At 36.0% G+C, this 22678-nt stretch overlaps 1 protein-coding gene across 1 annotated transcript in view; it reads right to left on the bottom strand.

The window, feature by feature from the left end:
• LOC121417306 overlaps nucleotides 1-21299 on the bottom strand; it is a 34948-nt gene extending 13649 nt beyond the window's left edge. The window contains exons 1-17 of the mRNA XM_041610963.1: nucleotides 21057-21299; nucleotides 17675-17877; nucleotides 16746-16869; nucleotides 14982-15344; nucleotides 13943-14008; nucleotides 11067-11184; nucleotides 9848-10035; nucleotides 9144-9302; nucleotides 8548-8736; nucleotides 7183-7409; nucleotides 6565-6685; nucleotides 6050-6259; nucleotides 5552-5755; nucleotides 4611-4726; nucleotides 1298-1478; nucleotides 842-1048; nucleotides 82-279 (exon numbers count right to left, since the gene is read on the bottom strand). Of these exons, the coding sequence (XP_041466897.1) occupies nucleotides 82-279; nucleotides 842-1048; nucleotides 1298-1478; nucleotides 4611-4726; nucleotides 5552-5755; nucleotides 6050-6259; nucleotides 6565-6685; nucleotides 7183-7409; nucleotides 8548-8736; nucleotides 9144-9302; nucleotides 9848-10035; nucleotides 11067-11184; nucleotides 13943-14008; nucleotides 14982-15344; nucleotides 16746-16869; nucleotides 17675-17877; nucleotides 21057-21114 (2932 nt within the window). The 5' untranslated portion in view covers nucleotides 21115-21299. The remainder of the gene's footprint in view (nucleotides 1-81; nucleotides 280-841; nucleotides 1049-1297; nucleotides 1479-4610; nucleotides 4727-5551; nucleotides 5756-6049; nucleotides 6260-6564; nucleotides 6686-7182; nucleotides 7410-8547; nucleotides 8737-9143; nucleotides 9303-9847; nucleotides 10036-11066; nucleotides 11185-13942; nucleotides 14009-14981; nucleotides 15345-16745; nucleotides 16870-17674; nucleotides 17878-21056) is intronic.
• Between the last annotated feature and the right edge of the window lie 1379 nt (nucleotides 21300-22678).

The following is a 22678-nucleotide window of genomic DNA, read 5'->3' as shown; positions in this document are numbered from 1 at the left end:
AAACAAATAGTTAAATGAATAAGATGAATGAATGAATAAAGAATAAATAAATGAACAATTTAATCAATGAAAATTTCCTACCCTTTGGTGATATTTCGCAGATGTAACTCAGTGTTTCGTCACACACAAGAGAAACGAGATCACCGCTTGGTTGAAGAGCAGCGCAGTCCTCACTCCCGCCGCCAGGGGAACCATCGGCCCAGAGATCGTTCTGCCATTCGGTTGATTCAGTGCAATCGACCCATCGCCAATCGCCCTCTACGGACTGATCGGAATAGCCTGTAAAGGGGACATAAAAAAAAACATTAAGGTGCATACAATGACGTAAATCCGTGAAGTCATGCTATTCAAGTGTGTGTGTGTGTGGGGGGGGGGGTAAACAACAAATACCCCCTCCTGAATTATGGGTTCAGCGTTCGGATATTCGTCCGTGGCTGTATGTGTATTCTATATGTATCATTAACTCCGATGATGATAATACTTGTTTAAGTTCAGAAGACATCGTCAACTCCTCATATTGCCCCAGATATATCAGATCTATTATAAAAAGGATCATTTAATATCATATTTGTTTTCCTCAAAGCATGCAAAGTACTTTAATTTTGTTGATATCTTTTTTTTTCCTACAGTGAAAGGGGACGTGGGGGTGTTCGCACCCCGGCCTTGCCCGCGGCTATCAATATTCTTAATATTTTAGAGAAGTTCATTTGTGGATACTTTTCTTCAGTAAGGGTCGAATTACCCCTCCCCCATATCTTATATACCTGTATTCAACAGAGCACAAACTGCCAGCCAAACAAATAAAGGATTAAGGGGAAAAAAGAGTTAGTATTTTACTTACCGACCCACCAAGTCATATTGGCATTGATCTCGGCCGATCGTGATGTCAGGTAGTTGAGTTCCGCTTGATCATTGACGATGACGAGATCGGAGTTGGCCACGTTGTCGCATGTCCGTCGTCCGGTCGGCCACCACGAGCCGAGATCGAGTATCCTGAAGCGATAGCAATGACCGTTTGGACCCAGCTCGTAATCGGTAGGGCAAGTGGCTATTCAAGGTCAAAAGATATGGACAAAATGTATGACACTTATTATTAATTTTATTCAAATGTAATATAACAAAGCAATTCTTCCAAGTGAAACACACTTTGAATATAAATATCAAAATTTATGAGTCCGTTTTACTTACCTTTACTGAAACAATCATGAAAAATAACAATATTTACAAGTAATTACTCATTTAAGATTAGAACAACCCATAACAAGAACACAGGGAAAAATAGTAATTTTTGACTTACTTGTGCCAAGAACGGACAATGCAGTGCTATACCCATAGCACCCGTAGGTGACCGTGCACGTTGTCAGTTCAAATAGATAAGTTGTGGCCGGAGAGAGACCACCTATTATGACGTCAGTGTTCAGTGCGCCTTCAAGCTCAATTTCAACAAAATCTCCACTTTCCGTGGTATTGTAACGAATCTAGGCAAATTTGAATGATAAAGATTAGAAATGAAAATTAATGAGCCATTGATTTACACCAATACATAACCCCCCAAACACCTACAGATAGCACACACACACACACGCACACACAAATACCAATCCCACCTTCTCACATGACACCATATCATCCAACTATACACACCATCATTTTCCCCTCCCTCCTACACACACGCACACACACACAACTCCCACTTTATACGAGGACAAGCTTATTTCTCTAGCCATATATGTGAACACTCCCATGATGTATGTACTGTATGTATGCATGTACCCACATACTGCCTACCTATCGCTTCTTCAGAGACGTGCGTACATTCACCCTTCTTCTATATACACATATTCACCCATCCTCCCCTATATACACAAATGCAATAATATTCCCACACTCACGCATCTAGATTTATCTCACCTACACGCACTCGCACATCCATCTCACACACGCACACATCCCTTACAAAATCTACAGACTCGCACTGGGTGATTTCAAGTTCAGTGTTGTCCTTTTGGTGTTGGTGTTAGGTCAACTTTGACACGATTATAACACCAAACCTAAAATGAAGATGGTCCCGAAAAGTCACTCACTAGTTGTTGAGATGTCAATAATGTGATCTGGATCAGTTTTACAAACTCTGGATAAGTTTTGAAGCAAGGGGAAGCAATCCACATTTCAACACCAACACCAAGGCCAACACCGGATTTGATATCACCCACTCTTCGTACATAAATCCAATATCCTCCCTCCCACACATGTACATTGTTCGCCGATCTACACACACACTCACGCTTTCATCCCACAATGAATGCCCTATCTCAATACTCTGTACAGACTCGCACAACTCCATACACCAATGTAATAATCCTCCCACACCCGCACATGTACATTCCCCATCTCCACACACACACACACACTATCAAATCTGACTCACACTTATTATACCACAATGTAATATTCCTCCTACCCACCCATTAAATTCCCCATGTTCACACACACAGACTATCAAATCTGACTCACACTATCTATACCACAATGTAATAATCCTCCCACACCCACACATTTACATTCTCCTATCTACACACACTTACAAATCTCTCTCTCTCTCACACAGACTATCAAATCTGACTCATACTCTCTATACCACGATGTAATAATCCTCCCACACCCACACATTTACATTCTCCTATCTACACACACTTACAAATCTCTCTCTCTCTCACACAGACTATCAAATCTGACTCATACTCTCTATACAACAATGTAATAATCCTCCCATACTAAACATTTACATTCGCCATGTACACACACAGACTATCAAATCTGACTCACACTATCTATACCACAATGTAATAATCCTCCCACACCCACACATTTACATTCTCCTATCTACACACACTTACAAATCTCTCTCTCTCACACAGACTATCAAATCTGACTCATACTCTCTATACCACGATGTAATAATCCTCCCACACCCACACATTTACATTCTCCTATCTACACACACTTACAAATCTGACACACACTATCTATACCACAATGTAATAATCCTTCAACACACATACATTTACATTTTCCATGTACACACACAGTCTATTAAATCTGACTCACACTCTCTATTCCACTATGTAATATTCCTCCCACCCACACATTTACATTCCCCATATGTTCACACACACAGACTATCAAATCTGACACACACTATCTATACCACAATGTAATAATCCTTCAACACACACACATTTACATTTCCCTATCTACACACACGCTTACAAATCACACACTCTCTCTCTCACACACACAGACTATCAAATCTGACACACACTCTCTATACCACAATGTAATAATCCTTCAACACACACACATTTACATTTCCCATGTACACACACAGTCTATTAAATCTGACACACACTCTCTATACCACAATGTAATAATCCTTCAACACACACACATTTACATTTCCCATGTACACACACAGTCTATTAAATCTGACACACACTCTCTATACCACAATGTAATAATCCTTCAACACACATACATTTACATTTTCCATGTACACACACAGTCTATTAAATCTGACACACACTCTCTATACCACAATGTAATAATCCTTCAACACACACACATTTACATTTTCCATGTACACACACAGTCTATTAAATCTGACACACACTCTCTATACCACAATGTAATAATCCTTCAACACACACACATTTACATTTTCCATGTACACACACAGACTATCAAATCTGACACACACTATCTATACAACAATGTAATAATCCTTCAACACACATACATTTACATTTTCCATGTACACACACAGTCTATTAAATCTGACACACACTCTCTATACCACAATGTAATAATCCTTCAACACACACACATTTACATTTCCCATATGTACACACACACAGACTATCAAATCTGACACACACTATCTATACCACAATGTAATAATCCTTCAACACACATACATTTACATTTTCCATGTACACACACAGTCTATTAAATCTGACACACACTCTCTATACCACAATGTAATAATCCTTCAACACACATACATTTACATTTTCCATGTACACACACAGTCTATTAAATCTGACTCACACTCTCTATTCCACTATGTAATATTCCTCCCACCCACACATTTACATTCCCCATATGTTCACACACACAGACTATCAAATCTGACACACACTATCTATACCACAATGTAATATTCCACCCACCCAATTACATTCCCCATGTTCACACACACAGACTATCAAATCTGGCTCACACATCTATACCACAATGTAATTATCCTCCCACACCCACACATTTACATTCCCCTATCTACACACACTTACAAATCAATCTCACACACACCCACCCATACACACACTCACACTATCAAATCTTCTGACTCACACTTTCTATACCAAATTAAGCACAATACTCAAACACCCACACGTGTACAGTGTTACCCCATCTACCCTCACTAAAACTTCCCCGCGCCCAATTAAACTACACCTCTACACCCCACCACCTGCGCTAATCCTTCACGCACCTCAACTCTTACACAAAACCGTGAATGTAATTTCAAGAGAAACGTTTGATCTTATAAGCACCTTGTAACCGGATACATCACAAACGAATTCTGAATTGTTGAAAGACAATGAAACCTCGTCGTCATCAATTTCAAGAACTTGGAAATTAGAGGGATAACAATCAGAGTCCACATAATCTAGAATGTTAAGATAAAGGTGAAAATAAAAAGATATTTTGACAAATTTTGTAAAAAATAGATCATGGAGATCTCATAGAAAAATCCAAATTGATGAATTATACGAGATCTTTATAGCTTGTCAATGACAACAAATTTGAAAAATGTAATTAGCAAGATGTCATTTTCACATTATAGCATTGACTTTCTAATTTATGAGTTTTCCAATCTTTTTAAAAGCTTTTTTTTAATGAACCATTAAGAATCACAATATTTTCAAACGGTTTTTATGATTGGAACGGGTTGATTTTCTATCCTGGATTTATTTTTTCATTGTGAAGGCGTAATATTTGTAATTTCCTTTTGATATATATTTTCTTTTTTATTGATAGTTGTAATTTATTTATCTTCGTGTTATATTGTTTTATATACCAGTATTCTCAGTGCATGGGTTGGTTGGGCGCTGTGACCATCAGGTAACAGTTATCAAGTGTGCCATCCTCTTCCTTCGCCGCCAACTGATGCACTGGGAGGACCAAATATGCTACCAACATTGCATTTGTATTGTATGTATGATATTTTATAAAATTGAACTTTAAAGTGACGAATAGAATAATGAATAGATAAATAAAAACAATAATAATAAATGTAGGTTCATTGTTTTCATGACTGTTTTAGGAGTTGTATTATGAACATGAGTAAGTATAACAATTTTCTTCGAGATCACATTTATATATTGTTTGATGTTTTTTTCTTGGTCTGCCTTGAGGCCAAGTGCAATTTATAATTTTTGCATTGCTATTGTTGAACAGCTCAACTCCCTTTCAATAACAATACTTTACTTACCCTTCCGAGTGACCTCGCACACATAGCGTCTAGCATTGAAGCAATCGTCATCATTGTATTTTCCGTCTGCCATATTCATGTACGCACAATGGTTGTCGTCGGAGTTATTCGGTGCTCCGACCTGCCAGTTAGTATCCGCGAAATCGGTTTCCGCAAGGCAATCTACCCAAACCCATTCTCCGTTGATGGCAGCATCGTAGTAACCTAACGAAAAAAAGGAGTGATACTTTTTACTGATCTGCATCTGAAACTGCATCGTTTCATATAAACAAAATCTTAATGAAATCTTCAGCATTATGCTTGTTTGATTGATCTTTTTCGATTAAAATCAACATTTTTCCGGGGTGGAATTAACCCTTCACGCTTCATGCTTGATGTTTCTTGTTGATCACTCACTCTACTTGCTTGAGTAAAAAAACAAAAGAGAAATTGTCCTCGTCCCATTAGTCATGTCCATATCGACTTCCTCTAGCTGATATTATTGTTCTATATACTCACCAACCCACCAACCACTTGAATCATTCCCCTGCATGGCAGTGATCATCTCCAAGACCCAAGTGTTCTCTTCCTGGTCGTTGATCACGACGATGTCACCATCGGCGACGTTGTCACAGTCGTAACGTGCATTCCACCAATCAGCGGGCGTGTCAACAAACTTGTAACAGGTATCGTTTGACGGATTGTAGCTGTATCCGGTTGGGCATTCGACTGAGGAAAAACATGCAAACGCGATTGACTTAGAATATTGTGTTTTTTTTTAAGGGGGCAGCTTGCACCAAAGACCTTATATAAAAGTTAATTTGAGAATGGAAAGGATATAGGAACTTAGTGGTAGAACGCCCGCCCCATGAACGGGAGGTCGTGGGTTCGATCCACGGTCGTGTCGCGATCGTAAAAAAAAGACACACGGGCGCCCTACTTTTTAGAATGTAATGATAAAAAAAATGATATTCATTACCCAATACCCGTACCGAATCGAATAGGAACAAACATTTAAATAATGCGGAACTTACAGAATTCTTCATAGGTAAAACTGAATCCAGAACCAGTACCCGAACTGTCGGATGTGAAGCGGATATTGAGACCGTTGAACCGACTGACGACATCATTTGGTAATTCAGATCCTGTTATGACCTGTTAAAATGATCGATAACGAATCAAAGAGGAAAGATATTTATAAGACAATTAATTGGTATCTTCGTGAGTTATGTGAATTTCATAATCATCCTAGACAATCTAAATTATATTCCTTATAATTGAAATAGATTTGTATGGTATATTTATTTGATCTGTTATTCCTATTAAATGGTTGTATTAATTCAAATGCTGTTCCGGTTATTTTTTTGTTAGAGACTTGCAAACATACATTGAATTGCCAATAGTCATTAAATAGAGTGATTGGAGAGAATGTGTAGAGAAGAGATACAAGTGGTTGTTAAGTGCAAAAATGTGAAATAAACATTATGGAATGAATATGATGAACATTTAAAGAAAAACTGGACAAAGATTCATTCATTTTGAAAAGATTTATTGTTAATAGAAATAACATCGAATGATGCCAAAGTGAATTTGAAAAAAAAATGGGAAAACAAAATTTCAATCACAAAATATGAAAGAACGATTATACTTACAATGTATGATGTCCCAAAGCTGTCGTCTACGAGATTTGATCCGCCGATAATGAGTTTATCATGCCCGAGTTCCAAATCGAACTCGGTAAAATGAATTCGGACTTGGAAACCGCCTCGAACTTGGATTATCCACTGGCAATCGGCATCGTTTGGGTAGTACCCGCCGGCGAGCTGAGGGGAGGAGACGAAGCCGTTCAGGTCCAAGCGAGTTTCAATCAGGCAAGCATCTGTCAGAATGACAACCATAAAAAAGGTGATGTTAAATTTATATATTTGTGGGAAAATATTGAATCAAATTGTCAAACTTCTCACGCCTAGGATACTACATGCTGTCGTATGAAATGGCCTTTATTAGGGAAAAGTGTGATAGCGTAAGCGTTGACACGGAATTAGATAAATGTCTACTTAATGTTTTCATTAAAAAAATATATAAACGATAATTATAACAATTATTACAATTTTGTCAGATTTATAAAATATCAATCATTTACAGTGAATCTTTAACAATATTTTAACATGATTAATCCAGTACCAAAGACATAGGCCTATATATAGTTATTATAGTCAAAGTTACTTTAGTTTGCAGTTTGCATTAATTCTCATTGTTTATACCTTATTTCGATTGATGTTGTACTTTAAATTTGACTATGTATTGTTTGATTTTGTTGTGCTTTGTGAACGGAAAATGAATAAAATCTAAATCTAAATCTAAATAGGCCTACTGGTCAAGCAACTAAAATGTCTACTACCCGTCTCCGGCTACTATTTTCTCTAACAAGTAGATGCTTTATCAATCACAGTTTAGCACCGTATAAACCACATTTATCAAAAAGTTTACCGAATTACTGCAAAGCCAAAAATTTGATAAGAATTAAAACAAAATGTAAGAGGAACATGTTGGGAAGATGTAGTGATTAGATAATGATACGCTATAATGTGATGAATACAATGAACAACCATAATAATTATTTTAATATTAAGGGTGTCACAATATCAATCAAACTAAGAATTTTATTGCCACTCAAACTGTAAGTTAATAAATGACTAAAGTTGTATTATTAACATTATTAGCTTGATCATGATCATCAACATCAACATCATCATCATCGTCAAGAACATCATCTTTATCATCATTATCATTACTATCACCATCACATTACCATGTCGTCATCGGCATACCATTATCATATCACCACCACCACCATCATCATCCTCAACCTAATCATCACCATAATCATCGTCATTATCATCTTCAACATCATCATCATAATCGTCATCATCATCTTCATCATCATTACCATCATCATAAACATCGACATCACCAAAATCATCATCTTCACTATCACCTCATTTATCAAAACTTACCGTCATCAAGTGTGAGTTCAATGTCGACCTCGTCGGCCATGAGATCTTCGGCAGAAAATACGATCCAGAGATCACCGTTGTAAGTAGAATAGGTGTGGTTCCCGACATCACCTGTCATCAACTTCAATCGGCTGCCAATATCAGTCGGGTCGGACCCGTAACCGATCTCCAACCAATCATACAGGGATTCTATTCCGGATACAAATATTATTAATTTCTTTAGGTATAAAATGATAGAATGTCATTATCTTATTGGTCAAACACGTTTCCGTACATAATCATTTTATTGTAATTGTTCGAAAGCCTTTGGCAGTTATGATACGACAAGGGTCGAGCGCGGACTGTTTCATTATCTTATGGAAATATTTAGTGCTACATGAAAACCCACTAATCATTTTTTTTCTTCATTAACAGTTTTTCTATATTTTCTAAAATATATCTACTCAATGTGGTATACAGTAAAGTCAATGTGAGCCATGTTATCGTTTAATATGAAGCAGCAGTATACACTCTCGGCAATATTGTTATTATTAATATTATTAATTTATTGTTTCAATTTAGACCTCGAAATCCACTTGAAATTGATGATTACTTACCAGACATCGACGATACACGTACGTTCACATTTGTCAGGATCGATGTGTGAACAAGCCATTGGCAATACACGTGTGTCATGGCTGAGGAGAAATTCCCGATGTGAATGGATCCTACCCCATTTGAGGTTGTCAGATCCAGAGTTCCACCGCAACTGTAATCTGGGTTTTAAAGATTTAAGTATAGAGTAATAAATAATAATAATTATAATAATAATATCAATGATAAAAATCATATCAGTAATAATAATGATAATATTGTTAACAATGCTAATGATAATGGCATACGTACCAAGGTTAGTGTGTAGAACAAACTGGAGTATCCTCCATTGTTCTTTTCATCGATGTTCGTTATCAAACACGAATAAATAAATAATTAGACCACATTGGGAATAAACCAATCGGGTTTGGTCTAAGTGAGTATTAGTAGAAAACACAGAAGTCCTCAGAAATTATTTTTCTATTTGAAAATTTGTGATTTTTGTGACAGCAAATTTGGACAGAATTTGTGGAACACTCTGATTTCGTCTGCGTTCAGTTATGTTATTTGAAGATTCAATTCAACATTCATTTAAAAAGCATTGTTACCATTATGCCATTGGTGTTTTTTACGATATACTGGTGGCGGAAACTCGAAAATCTTGTAGCGAATGCATATTGCATTCTCTAATTCTTGTTTCTCCATTGTCATGATAATGCGCATTCACCTTGAACATGATCCACGGTTAGCATAAGCGAGCGGCTTATGTTTGATGACCCGGAAGTGAAGACCAAGGTCACGCTATGACCTTCCTGGAGGAAGATGTATTCATCACTAACTGAGCCCGTGAGCTGGCGACGATAATTGGACCAGTCGGAGGGATCAAGACCGGTAAAAACATGCAGAGAATCAATTCTAAAAATGAAAGAGAGAGAGAGAAAGAAAAAAAAAACACATGATTTGCTTGTTAAAACGTTGAAATCTTTTAAATCTTGACTACTTCTTTATATACTTCCAAGACACGCACATCACCATAATGCATTGGCGTACCTTTACAGGTAATCGCGTCAAGTGTCAATGGCATTGGAGTATATAGGTCTATTTGAAACACCCTCGTTTACTTAGATTTTGTTTCATTAAAGGAGAATGAAACCTTTGGAACAAGATCGCTTGTGTGAAAACAGAAAATTCAAAGAAACAGATCCAACGAAAGTTTGAGAAAAATCGGACAAATAATGAGAAAGTTATGAGCATTTGAATATTGCGATCACTAATGCTATGGAGATAGCAAAATGGCAATGCGACAAAGATGTGTGATATCACTTGTGAACAACTCTCCCCATTACTTTAGTATATATTTCACTTAAATTGCCTCTTTTATCACATCGATCCATAAATCATACTGTTCTTTCTACATGAGGGCATGTAATACATATTTTTTAAGAATACATCATGGATAAAGAGTTTGTATCATCGTAAGAAAAAGCAAAAAGAGACATTTTGAGGGTATTTCATAGTCCATCAAAGGGAAAGTTGTTCATCAGTGACATCACACATCCTTGTCGCATTGCCAATGTGAGGATCTCCATAGTATTAGTGATTGTAATATTCAAATGCTCATAACTTTCTCACTATTTGTCCGATTTTTATCAAACTTTCTTTATTCTTGTTCTTTGATTTTTCTGTTTCTACACAAGCCTATTTGTTCCAAAGGTTTCATTCCCCTTTAAGTTTCAAAATTGTTCCATAAAAAAGGATACATCTTTTCAATGTGGAAAAAGGAAGTTCAGTAGGTACCCTAACAGCACTAACAAAAGCTCATACGACCCATATCTCCCTTATTCACACTCTTTAATTTTTCAACGTTACCTCGTTTCTCCCTTTTCACTTCTTAATTAATCATACACCCCTGCAGCATCGCTCTTGCACCCGTCTTTAATTCTTACCCCTCTTCTGTAACCATTTCCTCGACAAAGACTTGAATCCTTGATGCAGTCTCGCTGTTGGTTATTCTGTAGACACAGAAAAGATCAGATGTGTCAGCCGGCAGGTTGAAGGAAAGAGCTGTACACACAAAAAGAGAAGAAACTGGTGCTTAATTTATTGTTAGATCTGAAAGTTATCAATTGAATAGATTGATGAACAGATGGCTAGAAGATGGATGGAGAGATATATTTGTAAATGGCTTTATAATGATAATAATAATAATAATGATAATAATAATCAGTTCTTGTGTGGCGCATAAAACATTATAAAGAAACGTCTCTATGCGCTTCCAAAAGACTTAGATATTATTACCCCTGCTGTAGCTCAAGCAGCCTTCAAGCGCTCAGTGCATTTCAAGGAATTAATGGCTAGAAAATAGATGGACAGATAATACTTGTAAATGGCTTTATAATGATAATAATAATAATAATAATAGTCAGTTCTTGTGTGGCGCATAACACATTATGAAATTAATTATGAATTATGAATTAATTCATTCCTGGGACCCATTCACCTCACCTCGGTTGAGTGCAGCATAATATGGGTAAATTTCTTGCTGAAGGAAACTACGCCATGGCTGGGATTTGAAACCACGACCCTCTGTTTCAAAGGCTAGTCCTATGGGCCACAGTGATTGATTGATTTATTGATAGAAACATAAATAGATTTTTTTGATTGCTTGCTTGATTGATCGCTTGATTGTTTGATTTATATATTGATTGATTGGTTGATAGAAAGAATGATTGGTTGGTTAGTCTATTAGATTGATTGATTATCAGGTTGGAGGTCTAGGAACTTCTTTTTCATTTTTCTGATTTCGTGTGAAAAAACCCAGCAGTCTTATAAACGATTCTTGTGGGTAATCTGTATAAAAACGTTAATTTACTTGACCTTGCTAGTTTATAAAGAAAAAAAAATGAAGATTGTTTTTGTGAAGGTACTAATTTGAAAAAAAACTATAGTTCTTGTGGGTAATCTGTATAAAAACGTTAATTTACTTGACCTTGCTAGTTTATAAAGAAAAAAAAATGAAGATTGTTTTTGTGAAGGTACTAATTTGAAAAAACTATAGTTCTTGTGGGTAATCTGTATAAAAACGTTAATTTACTTGACCTTGCTAGATTATCAAGAAAAACAAATTGAAGATTGTTTTTGTGAAGGTACTAATTTGAAAAAAAAACTATAGTTGTAATACGATTTCGATAAACGTTTAAAAAGAGCTCTTTATACATATAAAAAAAGAAAGAAAAAAAGAATCACACGAGATAATGGCCGGTACTTATAACAAATATGTCTTGAAAATCAGGATGGTCATTCTATTAATCTTTCAGCGATAATTTCGATATGCACGTAGGACCTACCAAAGTTGATAGTGCTTAGTGTTTAATTTAAGGCTTTGGCTGCGTTATCTACATCCGGGATACAAGGTCGTTTTTTCAATGCTTTTTTTTAATTTTGAAATTCTACGGAAACGCAATAGTTGGTGAACTTTTGCGTATATAGGAACAACACATAAGCGAATATGATACGCCTAATTAATGCTCGTGGCGCGCAGTAAAAATTCAGCTAATTTTTCCGATTTCACTACTGTGTATATTTGTAAATCCACAACACGGTGTTGTTATCCGCATATTTTCACATAAAAAATATATATGTAATTGCCCTTGTATCATCCATTCACTTCTTCATAATCCTTGTTCTATAACATTAAGCATGTCAAAGACATCATGGCTGTATCATGGTTGGATTAATGTGTGTCATACACTGCAAACAAAAAGTGTGTGTTAAACTACACCTTTTCCTAAAAGTCACGAATTTTACATCAGTGTAATTCTTAAGGGGTAAATTCAACACAAATTATCAACACATTCTGTTCCTCGATGTCAATGGTGTATTTCCAACACCTTAGTGTGGGGTTCCCTGATAACAGACTAGTGTTGTTTTAGCACCGCAATTTTACAGTATACAGACCTTATACATATGACGTCATAATTTTCAAAGCGCCCTCCTCAGAGGATATTCGAATATGCGTTAAAGGAGTTGGCATTATATGCACCAGCTGTAGATCACCAACGCATGCAAGTCATAGGCTAGTCTGCAGGCACAGGCCCTTGGTTTTCAAATGTACATAGTGAATGATGCATTCTCGTGTTAAGTACCGGTATATATATTTTGTTTTAATACCATGGATACTGTACTACCACCAGAGGAGATACTACGATCGATGAACAGGCACTCAACTCAAGCCTACAGCATCAAGGACTTAAAGTAAAGTAAGTAAAGTATTATCTGAAGTACTGGGACAATTTACTATATCATACTGTGACTACCTCTACTTATCTGACACAGACAGAGGCCCGTATTCTGAAGTCAGGTTTAACTTAAACTCAGGTTTAAAGTAATGATTTCAGTATGGATAGCCAGTTGTTACATAAATCCTTAGTAGCAGAGATATCATATTTCAGCTCAATTGGCTCTCAAATCATTCATAATTGTCTTGGAAGCATAGATGATTGTTTTCACTATCGATGAATCAGGAAAGAGCACAGTGAACATTAGAAACATAACTTGATAAAAATTTTGACACTTTTGGCTTTCCATAATTTTAGCACAGAGTTAGACCATGTTGGTCTAAGTTAAACCTGACTTCTGAATACGGGCCAGAGAGTTTGGAGTCTAGTTTTATTTCTAGACAGGGTATCGGTTGAAGTATGAAAGATGAGTCTATGCTTGCAGACTAAGCAATGACTTCAGCCTCCAAGGATCGATGGAGGCCCGAAGACGTCATTGCAGGAGGTTTAATAAGTCGGGTAGCAGCTAAGGCATTATTTCTTACCTGATTGTCCCAGGGTAAAGTTGCCTCCGCAGGATGAAGATTCGGGTTTTTCTTCCATCTGCGTGACTAGAGAGAAATAAGAGATATGTTCATACAACATCCAAAGGTTGGAATCGTGGCCTAACATATATATATTTTAGTTTTTGCGGGATTGGGCATTTTTATTTATCCAGTCAGATTAAAATTTGTCCCCATTCTAAAGTAATTGCTGCTTATTTTTTAACCTTACTGGACAATATGCTTCCCGCATTGGGTAAAATACTGCCCCAAATTGGTTGGACACACAACTACCCTCGGGGTGGTAAATAAATTTACCCAATATGTTTTGTACAGTGTGTAGATATAATCCAACATAATACGCAAAGAAAAGAAAACTATAACCTCATCCTTCTATTCCATATTCTCCTTTTTCTGCTTTCTGATTTTGTTCTACCATTCATCATTTTCTCCTCCAACTTTCTTCGTATTCTTATCCTTTCTCTAAGTTTTAATCTACTTCTTCATCTCTTCTTAAATCTCCTCCTTCTCCCTTTTTATTCCTGTAGTATCACTCTTCCCCTTTCTTCTTGTCCGTTTTCGTCTCCTTTTCGCCTTCTTCATCCTCTTCTCTTTCGTTTTCTTTTTTCTTCTTCTTGTCCATTTAAGTTCTCATTCTTATTTTTCAACAATGCCTTCTATTTCTTCATCTCGATATTCTAGTCCGATATATCTTACTACCTTATTCTTATCATAGCATTTATCATTCTGCTTCCTTTTCCTCTTCTAACTTTGCTTGTTTCTAGTTACTTTAACTAAGGGCCTTATCACACGTGAATCTTGAATCATCATCATTGTAATGTGGTTTTCCATTGTAATCGTGACTGTGATTAGCGTTCGTGAATTTAATCGTGTTCAAGTTTGGTTTCACACGTGCTAACTATTCGTCATTACCCTTCAATTTTTCACTGGAACATTCAGATTACGATTTTTCCCCGTGTGAAAGGGTGGCATTTCTCTTTATTCTTGCTATACCCTATACCCGTTTAATTCCATAACTTACCAATGTTTGTTTCAACAATTACATGAAATCCCGATGCCCGATCCGAGTAATCGGACCGAAATTCCGCAATGACGTAATCCATGTCTGCTACCGTGATTGGTCCCATGCTCGAAGTGGGCGTGCCCATTTGCGATAGAACTTCTACCGGGTCACCGGTCGCTGAGTACGCGGTCAGTTTCATCCAGTCACGTACCTCCATTTCCAAGTCGACCACGGTGATCGTCATTGGACCCGATGACGTAATGTTCCAAACATAGTGAGTGTTGTCATCGTAAAACATGGGGTAGTCGTTGCTGTAAAGGTGGAGTGGCTTGCCCGACTTAGCAGTCACCTGGTAAAATGTTTCTTTGACAGTAACTGCGTCTGAAAAAGGATTATGATGAGAAAGAATATGACGAACATATTCCATAACGTTTGCTCATTTCCATTTATGCTCAATATTATTCGGCAAGACCCTCCGTTTTACTTTAAAATACAAATGTCACATAAGGTTTTTTTTGTTGAATTGTGTTCCTTAAGTCTAAGATTATGTTATATATATTTTATTATGTTTTGCAGTATTTTCGACCTTGTCATGTTATATTTATCATACTTATGTTGTGAAGTGGAAATCAATAAAATCAAATCAAATCAAATTATAGGCCCGTATTCTGATGTCGGGTTTAACTTAAACTCGTGTTTAAAGTTGTGGTTTAAGTATGGATAGCCAATTGTTGCATAAATCAGTAACAGTAGAGATATCATATTTTAGCTCATTTGGCTATCAAATCATTCATAATTGTCTAGGAAGTATAAATAGATGATTGTCTTCATTATCAATGAATCAGGAAAGAGCACAGTAAACATAAGAAACATACAACTCAATAACAATTTTGACACTTTTGGCTTCCCATAATTTTAGCACAGAGTTAGACCATGGTCTAAGTTAAACCTGACTTCAGAATACGGGCCATACTGTTTTTTTTACGAAGTAAGAATGCTCGTCTGTAAAATTTGTACATTTATGTTACTTTATATAACTTTGTATTATGTTTTGAATGGATATTGGATAAAGTATTGAATTGAATTGTTTAGACTCTTTGCATTTCATGATGTATTTCATACTTTCTCGAATATAAGCCCTCAAATTGTGAAATAGGAATTGTAGTTCTTCTCAAAGAATAATCGAATGTTATTAGAAAATGACAAAGACAAAAATGTGACTGTGATCCTAGTCGCGAAAAGAACAAAAAAAAAACAACAAATAAACGTGAGGAAACGAAAATGTGATAAGGATAGCGATAAAGTATATGAGATGGTTTAGAGGGTCTATATAGATGATTGCATGACTTGACTTTGTGACGTTGAGGACGCTTAGGTATGGTAATTTTGGCGTGTGTGTTAGTGTGCGTGTGTGGGATGGGTTTGTGCGTGTGGGTGGATGCGTGATGCATTATATATTGGTGCTAGTATGTGACGTTGTTTATGAAAGAGTGTGTATGTGTGTATGCGTTGTGTGCGGGGGAGCGCGTGTGAGGTTGAGGGTGTGGGTGAGGGAGTGGGTGTGAGTTGGGATTTACTTCTTGGTGGGGTTGTGAGGGTTCAGAGGAGTGCGTGTGTACAATCATGTATCTTGTATATATGCAAGACCTGGAAAGGATGGATCAAGCAGAGCAAATAAAATAACAACACAAAGAATAAACAGCCCATAAAAATCTAAATAACCATGAGCGGAAAGTCTCATTACGATATTTGTCTACACATTTAAAAGGAGAAATACCATACCTCGGGGATACTCGTCGTAAAGCATTTGGAAACCGGTTCCGTTGGTGTTGACCCCATCAGATACAAATGTGACATGGAGTACGGTGCTTAGAAAAGTCTTGGGAATTGCACTGCCGGTCACCCACTAAAGGGAAGGGGGAAAGAAATTTACAGAGAGCCAATGAGAGAGAGAGGGAGGTTGAAAGTGATCTGCTTAAAACCAAGTTTGAGTACAAGCCATTTTCTGAGAATCATTCAATCATTCATTCGAATGAGTATATATTTTCTTTCATTTTCACAAAATACAAGTTTTTGATAGAAATCATATAAAATCGATTGTCGTAAAATAGCAAAAAGATTGACATTCTCTATTAAATAAAAAAAAGCACATCAGGGCTCCATAACACAAAGATTAGCGATCAATTGCTAAATAAACTGACCAATCAATATCAATGTTACACGTGCATTAGGTTTCAAATACTGACCAGGGACCAATCAATGCGATTCTTTCATATTTGCAATTCATCGCGAACCTTTGTGTTACGGAGCCCTGGTCTGGTACCAGGGGTGTCACTACCAGGGGGGGGGTCAGTGTTTGCTACTTTTTTTCAACTGCAACAAGGATTATTTAGTTCTCCAAAGAAAGAAAAGAAAAAAAAAATGACAGAGAGGTAAGATAAAAACTTACAAAGTCCGTAAAACTCATTAGCGGCGGTCTAAACTCGAAACCATGCAGTGTCGGTGTTGAAATGATTTAAGTTAACTTACGCCTAGTTACAAATAATGTTACCAACTTTGGTGTCAAATAAACACAATGGTTTACAAAATAAAGGCATAAATCACCATGATGGTATGGTTTCCACGCCCGTTGGTGGATTAAGTATCCGTGGTGTTAACCTAACACCATTCTCTTTGCCAAAAATATGAATAAATAAGCAATAAATATTTACCGTGACAGCGCCGTACTCATCCTCAACCATAACGCCATCGCCGTCGTCTCTAAAATCAACGCTTTGAAACTGTAATCGAGTTAGACGTCCATTGCCGACCGTCAGCGTCATTGAACATTCAAGGTTGTTTGCATAGGGGCTCGGGAATCCCGGAGATTCTAGAGTTCCCGGATATGTCATATTATTCCCGCAGATATCGGCGGCTGTTGATAAATATCACAAGAGAGAAAAGAAAAAGAAAATGACATTTTTATTAGGTTAAATATTGACGATAGGTGGCGGGGGAGGGGTGGGTATTTCAGCATGGGCGAAAATCCCAGGGGGACGTATCTCCCCTACCCAAAATAGTAGGGGGGACACAATATCAAATGTCCCGCTTCTATTTTTGGTCTTCAATGATGGAGATAAATACATCAATTCACGATTGAAATAATACATGTATTTTGGACTAAATGACCTTCTTTTTTTGGTGAAGACTTTATTTCCCCCTTTTTTTGCTTGTCAAATTTTGTATGAGTTAAAATGACCATACATTTTTGGTGATAAACTTTCTTTTTTTTTTTTTTTTTTTGGGGGGGGGCTTGTCAAATTGGCCCCGCTAACTTTGGAGACATTTCCGCCCATGTATTATAGGCAATTGCCTCCCTCTCTCGTAATTTTGAAAATTTACATTTTTTTTTAAACTTCTAAATGACTCACGAAAGGTTCGATCTAATACCAGCTATTTTAGAACTTTAATCGAGAGGTTAAAACCATGCATTCATATCGTGTTACTTGTGAAATACATGTAGCGGCGAAGGACATTTATCGATTCTCTTTTGTTTTATCTTTCATTCAATTATTGGTATTAATTACTACCGCTTAAATCTTTAACAAATATCATAATCACATTCTTAACGTTGACGAATAGCTGTGGAGACAAAGGTCGTTGTTTTATGACTAAGACCGCGTGCATTACTTGACCTAAAATCACTGATCATGCAGTTAAATGAGGGTCAAATTCACACAAAAAGGAACTTTGGGTTACTTTGGGTCTCATATGAAGAATGGTTTGAATTTGAGTGGCTTCATAATTAGATCCAATGCGCAAATACCGATTACGTTTAATAGTACAACCTTTGTCTTTGAGTCAATATCGGTCTGATAATTTGATCAAAGACTAACCAGAGTTAAGAAGCAAATTTTAAGGTTCTTACAACGACCTTGTCCCATGTTAATATGTCATGTAAAAGACACCAATTTCAAGACCTATTTCTCTATACTCATTTCAATACATATGTATATAAATTACATCATTCAAAATCAGTAGCTTCATGTAAAAAAAAAATTAATTAAAGAATCACATCCCACCAGAAAGCCAAGTTAGTTTTGATTAAAGCCCGTTAGCGCCCGGTGTGCATTACCGTAGTTTACTGAATAACATTTTTAGAAAAAATAATATTTTTTATCTTTTTTTTTTTGGGGGGGGGGGTAATATCTTTTAAAAACGAGACGAAATGTTTAATCATTGCCAGCTTATAGCTTAACCTAAGATATTGATCTGTAGGCAAATATATATTCCTATACTTATTTCAAATCTGCTTTATGGTACAGCACTGATTCTTTATTTTCACAAGTGGAGAAAAGTTTTTCTTTATACCTAAATAAATCTTACAATGTCGATATAATATTGCCTCTTTAATGATACAAGCCTAAAACATAAAAGTAAAAAAAGAGATGAGGTATATGTCTTCACTTACGAAAGGGATGTATTCTCGATTCAATTAAATTTAAATTCAGTTTATTGAATGCATACAACGCATAAGTCAGATGAAGACAAATGATGCAAAGCTTACAAATTATGATTAACGTACAGAGACTTATATACATTTAAATATATTAAAAGTTGGTTGATTCGACATTGATATAAGTAATTTTGGTGTAATAGCTATAATTTCTATCGTTCAGTCCTTGCATAAGGAATGCCCAGAAAGTGCAAATTCTTCTTCAAGTGTTGCTACACACGTTAGATCATGATTCATACAATAGGGCACTAAAACTCCAAAGGGTAATAACAATAAATAATAAAATGTGTGAATAAACAAATAAATAATATATAAATAAAGAAAAAAACATATATAAATGATAATAAAAAAGGAGAATGAAATAAACACAATAATATTAATAGCAATATATCAAATGAAAATATTTTAATGAACCCCACGAAAATCGGCATTCTTCGGCACATGTTAATTGCGACCCCGCCCCCCGCCCCAGTATGTACAGCACGCCCCAACGCTTACAAAAGCCCAGTCAGATTTTCACGCATTATGTCACATGACAAACTTAGCAATGCATATAAGACTGAGATTACATAAGTCATGTTAGTGGCAGAATGAAGTAAAAATTTCGAGAGTGAAATAATCTACTTCATCTACTTTTATAAAAGTATGATCATACTCTCTGCATGCTTAACAGATGGAGGGGGCATTATTGTTTCTCAATGACTGTGTGCTATAAATAAACAAGTCTTAATGTATGTCTTTTGAGATAATTATCTAAAATACATGTAGCTTATATTTGTATCACATCGGGGGGCATTTTAAGGAAAAATAGTTATATTTCACTTTTTATTAAATGTCCAAGTTCAAACTTCAAGTTTTATTTTCATTTTCATTTCCATCAGTAACATGTCATTACAGACAAATACAAATACATATAAACATGTATAAACACTTACAAATGAAATATGGTTACAATGATTATAAATCAACTACAATATTTCCCAGTTACACGGGAACTTGTCTCATTAGAGAAATTAAACAAAGGTTAAAATCACTGTAGTTTAGATGACCCCCCTAAATTATTTCAAATCATATAGGCCTAATGTCGAGATTTATGGAATTATTTGTGACCTTCAAATAGCATTGTTTGAAACTAGTTTATCGAGATTACGGTATAACACGTAATTAAGAGGCTGAGACTATGGTGAATATAAAGGAAACAATATCAAGTTCTAGTATCTTTATTTTTCAAACATAACGTGTTCAAGTAAGCAATATGCATTCAAAAACATAAAACCACACGAATCAAACAACATAGCAACGGGAAAATTGAGTATAATGAAAATGATGAAGCTCATTTTCAAAATTGCAAAATACAGTTGTAATAGCGGGGGAAAGAAACAAAATATTCAAACTTACCATGGGCAGTACACGTATATTTCAAACATTACGTTTAAGTAAGCAATAGACATTCAAAAACATAAACCCACACGAATCAAACAACATAGCATTGGAAAATTGAGTAAAATGAAAATAATTAAGCTCATTTTCAAACTTGCAAAATACATTTGAAATATCGGGGGGGGGGGGGGTGGGAGAATCAAAATATTTATACTTACCATGGGCGGTACACGCCAGCAGGAGAATCGCCAGTGTAGCTTTTATAATCCCTCCCATTGTCTCTTAGCTTTTTTATTTGCAAAATAATAGAAGTCAATCCCTTCTATTGAAAGGGATCCTATTTTTCCAAGGATCGGAAATAAATTAAACAAAAATTGAAGAAATAGACGAGGGTTGAATCGCGTTAAATGGAGAGGTGATTGTGAGAACACTGCACCGGACGATTGTTTCGGGCGATTAACAACCCCTTAATGATCGGCGATTTAATCTTACGACACACCATCGGGCTTGAGTAGTATTTAAACAGTTTAAAGATAAAGTTGGACCAAACATGTGTTGTAATTCAAAATCACATTAATCACGTTTTGAACACTTGCTGACCGAGACTGCATTACCATATAACATAATATAAGTACATACGCGAGGGTTAATTTTGTGGAACATTATGATTTATTATTTTCCCTGTCCAAAATATTTAACAATTGAAAGGGGAGGGGTAATGGTCAACACCATTTTCAAACACTTTCCCTATAAAGAAAGTCCGAAGAGCAAAAAAAAAATAATAGATAAATAATTATGATAAAAATGAATAAAAAAAGAAATGTCATGAAAATTCTGTCTGAAGAATTTTCCCCTCATGCCCTTTTTTCAATTTCTTTTTGAAGGAATTTTCAATTTCCCATAACGAAAAAAAAGAAAGAAAAACAAAATGGACGGTACAATGCACGTGGCTCGGGCAACTTTCATGGGGCATATAATAAGTAGGGAGAGAGAGAAAAAAGTATAGTGGTAAAGAAAATGAAAGGGAAAAAGGGAAAACTCTGAAAACAAATAACCAATGAAGTTACCGGCTTTTAAAACAGACGGGGGCACAATTACAGTGTCAACACCCTATACGACATATAATCGATGGTGCACAATTGCAATTTCAATCCCACCGCTCACATATGTTTCATATCTTGAGGCGGACCGATTTTAACCCTAGGGCTCTTTGTTTTCTGCATAGGCTTACATAAAAGCAAAGGTGTAGAAATAGGGGAGGGGGGGGGGGCTCGAAAGGTCGGCCCCAAAATTTTCATAACCAAGGGAAAAAGGAGAAAAGGAAATGAACCGTGTGAAGTATTACTTTCTAAACAGATCAAAATCTATGGCAAATTTGATTTACGTTTTGAAATGGCAACAATTTTGCTCGTTCACTTCGCTCGCTTGTAGCTTTTAAGAAATATTTGCCACATACAAAATGTCTGGCCATTTCAAATATTTTTGCCTCATTTCGTTACCCACAACAGAACAAGCACATGAATTTATGAATCCCAAGTTTTCATGTCACTTATAGTTTATTCAATGGAAAACCTGGTCGATAATTTTTATTTTATTTTTTTTTTTTTTGGGGGGGAGGGGAGAATATCTACTTCCGATAAATTTTCCCTACAATTTTCGTTTAAATACTCGCAGCATGGAAATGAAAATTTAAAGGTGAAGTCCACCTCAGAAAAATGTTGATTTCAATCAATAGAGAAAAATCAGACAAGCACAATGCTGAAAATTTCATCAAAATCGGATGTAAAATAAGAAAGTTATGACATTTCAAAGTTTTGCTTATTTTCAACAAAATAGTTAT

Source organism: Lytechinus variegatus, chromosome 6, assembly GCF_018143015.1.
Source record: "Lytechinus variegatus isolate NC3 chromosome 6, Lvar_3.0, whole genome shotgun sequence".
Taxonomy (NCBI): Eukaryota; Metazoa; Echinodermata; class Echinoidea; order Temnopleuroida; family Toxopneustidae; genus Lytechinus; species Lytechinus variegatus.
Note: the sequence above shows the minus strand (reverse complement) of the source record. Positions and strands in the feature narration are given on the sequence as shown.